Here is a 10,314-nt window from a genome sequence, read left to right as displayed (position 1 = left end):
CCATATAAAAAGGTTTGGAAAATAGTATCTAACAAAATGATCAGAACAAAATGAAGAACTTGAGAAGAAAAAGTCTTTGCACTTGTTTAACCCTATTAGTCCTTAGTGTCTAGATATTCTACCATACATATAGGATGTCTAAGGAACGATCGCACAATGTCACACAAGCTCAATAAGTCAACTTCATTCATTTAGGGGTGACAGGGTCTGGTGTCAATGCGATTGCTGAACTTCATTTTCACACTGTTAACCAAATTTCGACAGAAAACTCTTCTTGAATGATAACAGCTTTTGTATTTACTACTGAGATGTTGATAAGTTGATAAAAATTTACTTCTAATGTGAGATATGATGCTGGGTTTCTGGTAGTATTATAATGTGTTTACAATCATGTTTTTACATTACATCAATCATAGTGGTGAGACTGCTACAATTTTCATCATAGTTTACATCATATATAAATGTTTGATGTCGTACTTGTGAATGTTCATTTAGGGGGAGGGGGTTTTGACCTATAAAATGAACGATATTCGTTGAGCTTGTGCGACATTGTGCATTCGACCTATGGCTTTATAGGGTTAATTACTAATCATCGTGTGCCACTCTATGTATCTCTGTGTATGGTGAAGTCCAAATCCAAAGTCAAATTTGTCAAGCCTAAATGCTGTGTATGCATGCATCCCTTGACTAATGAGCAATATTGTTAATCTATGTCACCTGCTATTTTACATATACCTGGTGCTCCCTTGACCAATCAGCTCTGATGTGTGGTCAGGTAAACGATTAAGTCACATGCTAATTTACATATTGTGGGTTTTGCTTGCCCTCCCTCAACCAATGAGCTGTGAATGGTCACTTTAACTCTCAACACAGAACTTTATTGCAAGAGTTGCATAGAGTGGTAAGTGACTGCAATTGCTGTTAGCTTTTTTTTTATTTGGAAAATGAATAATTACAAGTGTTTACAACTCTAATGGACAAAAACATTACTGTAGTTTGAGCTCCTAGAACAAAAATATTAAACTTTAGTTGTAACTCAAACCCATCAGGTAAAATCAAGAAATTAAATGAAGGGTCACTGTAGAAATACAGGTCAAAATGTTATCAAAATGAAGCTATTTTAGAATCCAATATGGCCACCGTAGCTATTATGGAATCCAATATGGAAACCGTAGCTATTATGGAATCCAATATGGCCACCATAGCTATTATGGAATCCAATATGGCCACCGTTTATTATTATGGAATCCAATATGGCCACCAATTTACTATATTAACTCTTTAGGAAAATAACGTCGTAGGTTTCATTGAAAATAAAATCATGAACTGTTAAATTTCTTTTATTATTTCTAAAGGACAGTGGGAACAGATTTTCATATGGCAAAGGTGGTAACAATGGAAGGATTTAAAAAGCTTTGATTAGTACACTGAGAAATTGTCCCCGATTGGCATTCTTTCTTAAAACAAAGTACATATATTGACTCTGCCTCAATTGACACAAAGTACATGAACTGATGTAACATTTTTCATGTTACTCATGTTTTCCATATTTTGAAAAATGTTCAAATATCTTCAACCAGAACAAATTTTATGGAAAACATTTTCATTTTTCTACCTTTTTGTCATTATTTATATATTTCATATTGGTGCTACTCAACTAAGGATCTACATTTAAAAAAAAAAAAATTTAGAGTTAGGAAAAATTGAAATGACACAACTTACAACATTTTCTGAAGTTTTTAACGAAAAGTTTGAAATGATGTTAAAATTGTGAAAGTACTGTTCTGTTAGTGTGGGGGAGGAGATGGGGGTGGGGGTGTTAGAGGAGAAGTCATTGGAATACTTAGCTGACTTTATAGATGTACTTAGTGACTGATATTTTAACCTAAACTGACATAGTTGAGGTTTATGTTGTCATCCTGTTCAGGATTCACTTTCAGTGTTTGACATGATGCAAGTCTATAGCAATAATGAACAATTGGCAACAAGAGTGAACTTAATTTCATTTTCTTAGTGTGTCTAAAAATTGGAGAACTTCATTCTCCATGTCAAAATTTGTGTCCTCTAGGTTGTTTGTTTTATTGTCTCCCTAGGCAAACAGTACTTAGTTATGTTGATCTTGTACTTAGTTATGTCATACAGCATTCTGGTGAAGATTTTATTCAGCCATAGGAGATTTATTCTGTTACCTACAGAGTTATAATTGTCTCCCTAGGCAAACAGTACTTAGTTATGTTGTTCTTGTACTTAGTTATGTCATACAGCATTCTGGTGAAGATTTTATTCAGCCATAGGAGATTTATTCTGTTACCTAGGGAGTTATAATTGTCTCCCTAGGCAAACGATACTTAGTTATGTTGTTCTTGTACTTATGTCATACAGCATTCTGGTGAAGATTAAATTCAGCCATAGGAGATTTATTTTGTTACCTAGGGAGTTATAATGGTCACATAGTTGATTATTCTGTTGCCTAGTAGTGTTTGTTGAGGGATTTATTCTGTTGCCTTATGAGTTATTCTAATGAGGTGGGGGGGGGGGATTTGTGTAACACTTATGATCACATATAAAGTTTAAATTAGTCTTAACTAAAACTAAAACTAAACTGGTTTCAATTGTTATGGTGCTCTTTTAGTTTTTTTGGCTGACTCAATTGCTACTGATGTCAGTAAATGGGAAGTCAATTTCTGTGTGTGTGTGTGTGTGTGTGTGTGTGTGTCTGTGTGTGTGTGTGTGTGTGTTTGGTGGGTGTGGGTGTGTTTAGATGTATATGCTTGGCGGACGAGGTATTTTTGGTAGATTGCTCATTTTGCTGACATTTTACTGTTACATGTATTAGGAAAGGGATCAAGATGTTTGTGTGTGTGTGTGTGTGTGTGTGTGTATCTGTCTGTCTGTCAGAGATAGCTAAGGTCATTTTTAAAGCAGATTACTAAATGGTATATATAAAATCTGGATTCAATTTGTCTAGGAACATCTCCAATTTGTTTCTTCTTTTGTTTAATTTACATTCTAAGAGGAACGTTGTCATTTGTATTGATTTGTCTGTATTGATGATGGATGGTAGTCATTTTACTGACAGTGAACCACGTACACTGAGTTGCCATGCAGTATGAACCAAGAAAAATGTTCAGTTTCTCTTAATTTCAAGACAAGAGAATTATTGCCTGGTGTATAAATGTGACAGGGCTGTGGTAAAGTGTTGACACTTTCTAGCTGAGTAAAGTTATTAAAGGGACATCCACTGTTACTTGTAGTTGTTTAAAAGTCTTCCATTCCTGCAGTTTTATAGATTTATTTCCATATAATATCCTGCAAATCCTGACTCTTTGTATCAGTACCAATATACTCTTACAGAGTATGTATACACCTATAGGAATTCAAAATGGCTGCTGGGCCACTTCCTGTAGAGTCTATAGGAATACAATATGGCTGCTGGGCCACTTCCTGTAGAGTATGTGTTACACTTCAATTTCACAACTCATTTCCAATTATGTCATTAAATATAAGTCTAATCATTTGTATTCAGGGTACTTATATGCACTAATACAAAATGGCCGCTGTTGAGTCTTTAAAGGCACATCTCAGAAGTGAACCAGGTTCTTTGACAACAAAGATTGCCATAAGTTGTTGATCATAGGCAGAATAGCTATACACCATTGGCATACATCATGTAACATGAGATATTCATGTTTAAGTTAAGGGGTTTAGCCCCCATCATGCATCACTACCCTAACACCTAGCTTGATGATAAAAGTGCTTGTACTGGTTCACTGCACTATTAACCCCCTAGCTTGGTTACAAAAGTGAATTCACTGTCTGGCTGGTTCACTAAGCTGTGTACCTGTAGTCTAGATGACTAGTATATGTTGTATGATGTCAAATAAAGGAAAGAAACTGTAACTTGCTTTTTAAAATGAATTTTCTACTTAAATATGTAATTCTATGCATTCATAAACTTATGAAGTTTTTCTATACTTCACTCAGTCTTTATGCTACAACATGAATAAATATTTTAATTTTCTCATAAATGAATGCTTTATCATGAGTACAATCATTGATGGTTAATTTCTGTATGTGTATGTGCCTTTGTGTGTGTGTATGTGTGTGTATCTCTTCTCTGCGTGTGTATGTGTCACTGTGCGTCAGTGTGTGTGTGTGGCTCTGCAGTGCCTGTGTGTGCATGCATGTGGGTGTGTATATGTAGGCATGTGTGTGTGCATGCATGTACTTGGGGTATGTGGGGGTGTGTGCATGCATACATGCATTCACGCATGCACTTGTGCAAGTGTAGATGTTTATGCATGTGAATGTACTGTGGGTGTGTTTAAACAAATTATCAACCAATGCCATGGGTAATATCAATACTAGGAGAGTCACTATAGTGTCTAGTATCATTTAGAGAAGAGTATGTACAAAATGAAGCAAAACTGACAAAATGTATGGGCATGCATACCAGAATGTATTTTGAAGCCCGCCTCCTTGCGTTGAGAAGATGTTGCGAGCGAGGGACGTCCGCCCTACTTCTTTTAGCTCGCTGTAAAAACGACATTATTTCTTCGAACGATGATAGAGGGCGATCAACTAGAAAATCAACATGGCGAACCTCAGTACGAAGTTACAGGACTACCTCTCGTCGTCCAAATCAGGGAGCAATGGGTCAAATACGGCAGAGAACTCTTCAAATGAATCGAAGGGCATAAGTTCGTGGTTTGGAACTAGTAAACAGGAAGAAATAAAAATCGAAGACGATGGAAATGGATGGTTTAACCAGGCACAACAAGATCCAATGTGTCCGTCATTGGTGAGTACTCACAGCAGTTTGTCACAAAACATGTCACTGTTGTGATGACGTACGTGGCAATGTAATCCCCGAGATACGTAGTGTTATCCACGTTTTATTATGACTGATAGTTATTTTAGTAGAAACAAATTATTTTACAAATTCTTCTTTAATAGACCCAAGTCATATCTCTACGAAAATACGGGAATGTCTTATTTGTGTGCATTTGTATTTCTGCAATACAGTGCTGTACTACCGTACTATTATTACTACTAGTCACTAGGCTAGTGACTATGTATGTGTATGTGTATGTGTGCGTGTGTGGGTATGTGACTTGTTTAGCATGTGTATTTGACAAGCACACACACACCTCTGCTCTGAAATTGATGGTGGTGGGGGGGGGGGGTGTCCATGATTCTTAGGGTAATACGATGGTATGGAGTGATCCAGTATTATCAGTGCATCAAATCTCATGATCTCTCTAGGTCCTGAGGTGAAATTTCAAATTTCAACCAAAGCCAGTCACACAGTCATTAACATCATGTCTATGTTAATCAATCACAGCATTCTACACAATAATAAGTTAGTGTTTATTGCGGGCTCAAAATTAACGTCTTTTTGTTGGTAGTCACTTTGACCATAGCTCCTCCACGAGGTTTTATGCTTTAACTACAACTTTTTTAAAAACAGTCGTCAACAGGAAATACTTGGAGTCATTTTTAGCACATAACCAGAAGAATTCTACATTTAAAGCTGCACTAGCCGTAACTGGAATTTTTAAAAAGTACAAAAACTTGCTCGTAATATCGCACACCATGAACAGTATTTCATCACCTGTAGGTGAACATATTTTTTATAGCTGTATATATATACACGATAAATCAAATTAAATTTATTTTTGGGTCTGCACCCAAAAATCAGTGCACCCAATGGTGATCATGATTTCAATCTGTTTATGGGTAATATCAACCAGTGATTAACATGTAGAGTAAATTGTAATGTCAAATTATTGGTATTTTAACCATTTTCGATGAATATATTGTGGTTTCTGTCCAATTTCCTGTGCCAAGTGCACATGTCAATACTCTGCATGTCCTCTAACTTAGAACACAATATATAGTATCTACTGTTATTCCTAGATTATGATGTTACATGTAGATAATACCATAAGTAAATACATAAATATACTTGAACAAATAAATTTTTTTTTAAAAATCTGAGACTTCAGTATATGTGTTGGCCAGCTGTGACTTGTTGTATGCAAGCTGTTACTTAAAATGCTGATTTTGGCAACAGTGACACTGAGTGTGGTTATTTTCAGATGAAGACTAAACTGATCAAAGAGTGGAATAAATATTAGTCCATTCAGTAGTAGAAATGTAGTTGAAAATAATAGTGGAAAAATCTAAATTGAAAAAAGGTGTAAAAATCTAACTTTGTCAGTAGCATGTCAAATTTGGAAAGATTGGTTGATGAATTATTGTTGCAAAATATGTCTTTACTTTTTTTTTCCAGAGTAAAAAACAACGAATCATGGGTTTCATGGGATGTCTTGTAGCTGGTATATTCTGTTTTGTCGTGGCAGGATTTTTTGCACCTTTTATTATCTTAAAAGCCAGAAAGTTTGCACTTCTTTATACACTAGGCAGTTTATTTACAATTAGCAGGTAAGACAGTTTCTTTACTCTAAAAACTATTTATTTCATTCTTTTAAGAATGTATGGAAAAAAAATAGAAACGAGAAATACACAAAAATGATATAAATTTGAAATAGAGGAATGGTTTCATATTGTATTAAAACCCAAATCCTGTCAAGTCTACTTGACATCTCACCACTCCAAATTTCTCTCTCTTTCAGTTTTTCTCTTTTATGGGGACCATGGAATAACGTCAAACATCTTTGTTCAGCATCTAGGTTACCATTTACTACCACATACTTTGGATCCATGTTTGCTACTTTGTATTTTGCCATGGTTGTAAGTATATATACTTTACTTTATGAAATATAATATCTCTAGATTTTACTTTGATCCTCCGTCTATACAGAACTTTGTCGATTTACTTTCTTCTAACAATGTAGATACACTACAACGTCTCGCAGTATTCTTATTTCATGCCATGAAACTACACAAAGAAGCTACCAGTGTTATGTAACAGTTTCATTGCCTTTATAAAAGTACTACTTTATTGTAATAATTTTTTTTGTATCTTTAGGCCGATGGCCTCCAAATACGGAATAAATAGACTACTTATTTACTATATACTAACTTTCAAAATACAACATAAACATTTTATATATTTTTCATATGACCCAACAGACCTTGTATTTCTGCAATCTAGCAATAATATTGGTATCATCTTCATGAACTCATACATCTTACTTTTGAAAATTGCTAACTGATGTACAAATAAACAGTTTTGTGTTTGGAATCTGCCTTGTTCACAGTGAGATAAAATGTATCATTTTATAAACGCGGTATCAGTGTTCAATATTTTGTGAGACATAATTATAAAAACATTATTCCACCCAGTTGAAACTCTAGAGTCACTCTGGTTTGGTAGTAATTTAGCATGTGTAGTCACTCGAGTTTGGTAGTAATTTAAAACAGTGCAGTCACTCTGGTTTGGTAGTAATTTAACATGTGTAGTCACTCTGGTTTGGTAGTATGTTCAACATTGTATACTGGGTGCCATCACCAAGTCAGGTGTACTTGTATGTATGCTGGCTTTCCAATATGTACCAAAGAATTTTTATGAGGTACGAGCAGTCAATATTATTTCCATCTCTTTCTTTCACAGATGAAAAGTACTATTTTTACAGTTTTCAGTGCAGTAATTCAAATAATAGCATTAGCTTGGTAAGTATAGTTACTATGACAACAAAATTTACTTATGATTTTGGAGTTGAGATAATTTTAGTAAATTGTAGCATTATGATTGGCTAATACAACTATAGTCGGGTAGCTTACTACTTTGACGTAGTTGAGATATTATAATTAGTTCTTAGCATGTTTTTGAGTTGTTTTTGTTAGATTGTAGCATGTTTTTGAATCTCATGAAGCCCATTAGTGTAGCTGCTCAACCCTCTGGTCAGTTCTGATAACTTTAAAAGTGACCACAGGTCATAGTACCAAAGGTGTTGTTAAGTTTAAGGGCTTGCCTGAGAACTGCACATCAGAGGCGCTGTTATTCACAGCTTTTGTCAGCAACCTTCCAAGTGCAAATCCAAAATCTTGATACAAGACTTGTCATGAGCATCGTGATTGGCCACTGCTAGTCAGCTGACTATCATATGACTACCATGTTAAAAAATTGTTGAATTGTGACCATGTATGGCTAATTTAACTGGCTGTGGTAAAATTCTGTAATGTATCATTTTTTTTCACAGGTATATCATCAGCTATATTCCAGGAGGGCAAACAGGACTCAAATTTTTCACCAAAATTTTTTCATCTGTTGTAACAAAAACAGTCAGCAAAACATTGCCAGTGTGAGGCAACAGAGGGTGCTGTTTTCTCCAATGGAGACATGACAGGCAACTTAAAGCAGCGAAGACTCCATTTGAAAGCAGACAGTATGGGGGTCAGGGTTCAAGGGTCAGAGGGTAATTGGCAACTGACAGGATATTCGATTGAGGACAGACAATATTGTATACCAAAGAAATTACAGCATATTTGATTTTTCTATGACTTGGGAAGGGTTATGAATATTTAAACTACTTAGAACATTTCAGTTCATCAAGTTTTTAAAAAAAAAATGTTCATTTTTCCATCAATGCAAACAATATTTGGAAGATGCATAGTGTAATCCTGATGGTTGGTACGGTGCATGCTGGGACAGGGCAAGGAGTTAGGAACATGGTAAGATTAATTCATGTTGGAATAGGGTATGTCAGGAACATGGTGAAAATAGGGCAGCCCGTTAAGAGGAAATGTTTCTTTTTATCAGTTAATAATTGTGTCACAAAATATATTGAGAATGTCTTTTTTGTCTTTGTTTATTGATATTATTTTGTTTTTTATCCAACTGAAAAATAGGAGCATTATCTTTTGTATTCTCATCAAATCTACAATAAATCTCACCTTGGCAAATTATGTTTACAAAGGAATGCCATTCCAAGAAATAAAAGGTACTTTCATAATCTTGTGTTCTTTTAGGGTCATTGCACACCTCATGGGTCTTAGCAGAGATGAATATTTATTAGATGTACACTGAATATGCATGACTCTACATTCCTTGATACCACCTTGTATTCAACTATTAGTGTCATTAATCTTATAAATTGAAATTTAATTTTTGAAAAAATATTCAGTTTTGAAGGGGAAAATAAATTACTGTACGAAATATTTTTACTCTGTCAGTTTGTGATTGGAGTAGAGATCACAGAAAAGTGTTTTATTGAGGGTGAGAAATGGTGTTTAATTGGAATGGGGTGTGAGAGGGGGAATTCATTCATTGCCAGAAGTTAGGTTATTATTCTTAGCACAACTGAACTGAGGTGTGGTGTGTATGTGTGTGTGTGTGTGGGTGGGTGGGTGGGTGGGGGGGGGGATTCATCAGATCATTGGCACAAAATACATTTTTAGCAGAACTGAACTGATGTGGGGGGGGGGGGGGTCATCGATGGCCAGAAGTCAAGACATTTAGCATGAAATGAAGTGTATGTATTTACAGTGTGTGTGTGTGTGTGTGTAAACAACATAAAGTCAAACTAATGCCAACCAGTCACTTTAAGAACAAACTCCACAAAACTAATACTACTATTGCTACAAGCACACAAATGCACTGCTACAGTTTGTATAATTGGCAGTACTATTGTATCTATCACTTTATTAACAGGTTTCTATATGTTGGACAATATGACAAATATCCCTTCCTTCAAGTATACCTTTCATTCTCACAAGGATAGAGACCGACAGAATGTTAGCCATTTTGTGTACGAATGCCATGTTTCAAAGTGAGGCTTTAGTTCATCATAAAATTTGCATATATCAGGCAAATTATGCAAATTAGATGTCAATGTTCAACAAAACACTGCGTCTATGCTTTGCATCATACATAGCTGCAGTGGAATTGATTTTAAATTCCCTCACTGATGTGTTGAATTAAAAAATATATTACTGCCATGTCATGCAGTGTTTACAGTATCAGGTTAGTATGAAAACACATTGGTTTAGCAAATCAATTCGGGAGTGCAATGTTTCTTGCATCTTCTATGAATTGTTCTGAAGTGCATGAACAAAGTTCTGTTGTTTAAGTTAGTGTGAGATACTTCGATGTAAAAACTTTCAGCTAAAATAAATCCCGCAGAGAAATAAACACATTCACAGTAAATTACTCTAAATCGATCTCATTCCCATAGTATTCAAGTAGAACATTCCATGTGTGCGGAAATACCTGCTGTACAGCAATCCTTAATTGTGATTGGTACAATACAGTTTGAACATTTACATAAAATTAGCATATTAAGATAAGTTTATCCATTGGCTCACAGCAATGTAGACAACAAATAACACATTGGAGGTAGCCTGGAG

At 35.1% G+C, this 10,314-nt stretch overlaps 1 protein-coding gene across 1 annotated transcript; it reads left to right on the top strand.

Moving 5' to 3' along the window:
* The first annotated feature begins 4,591 nt into the window (after window positions 1-4,591).
* Window positions 4,592-9,111, top strand: LOC144451599 (uncharacterized). The gene is made up of 5 exons (XM_078142487.1): window positions 4,592-4,801; window positions 6,296-6,447; window positions 6,639-6,756; window positions 7,580-7,638; window positions 8,169-9,111. The coding sequence occupies exons 1-5, from the start codon at window positions 4,595-4,597 to the stop codon at window positions 8,272-8,274; spliced, it is 642 nt and encodes a 213-aa protein (XP_077998613.1). The 5' UTR covers window positions 4,592-4,594; the 3' UTR covers window positions 8,275-9,111.
* Window positions 9,112-10,314: the final 1,203 nt, after the last annotated feature.

Source organism: Glandiceps talaboti, chromosome 21 (assembly GCF_964340395.1).
Source record: "Glandiceps talaboti chromosome 21, keGlaTala1.1, whole genome shotgun sequence".
Lineage (NCBI taxonomy): Eukaryota > Metazoa > Hemichordata > Enteropneusta > Spengelidae > Glandiceps > Glandiceps talaboti.
The sequence above is the reverse complement of the archived record's forward strand: the minus strand, read 5'-3'. Positions and strand labels throughout refer to the sequence as shown.

What these genes read in the sequence shown, in the direction of transcription:
- LOC144451599 (XM_078142487.1), top strand. Translation starts at nt 4,595, where the DNA reads ATGGCGAACCTCAGTACGAAGTTACAGGACTACCTCTCGTCGTCCAAA. An exon ending in ATCCAATGTGTCCGTCATTG is followed by an intron (nt 4,802 to 6,295) that starts GTGAGTACTCAC and finishes TTTTTTTTCCAG; the next exon opens with AGTAAAAAACAACGAATCAT. An exon ending in CAAATAATAGCATTAGCTTG is followed by an intron (nt 7,639 to 8,168) that starts GTAAGTATAGTT and finishes TTTTTTTCACAG; the next exon opens with GTATATCATCAGCTATATTC.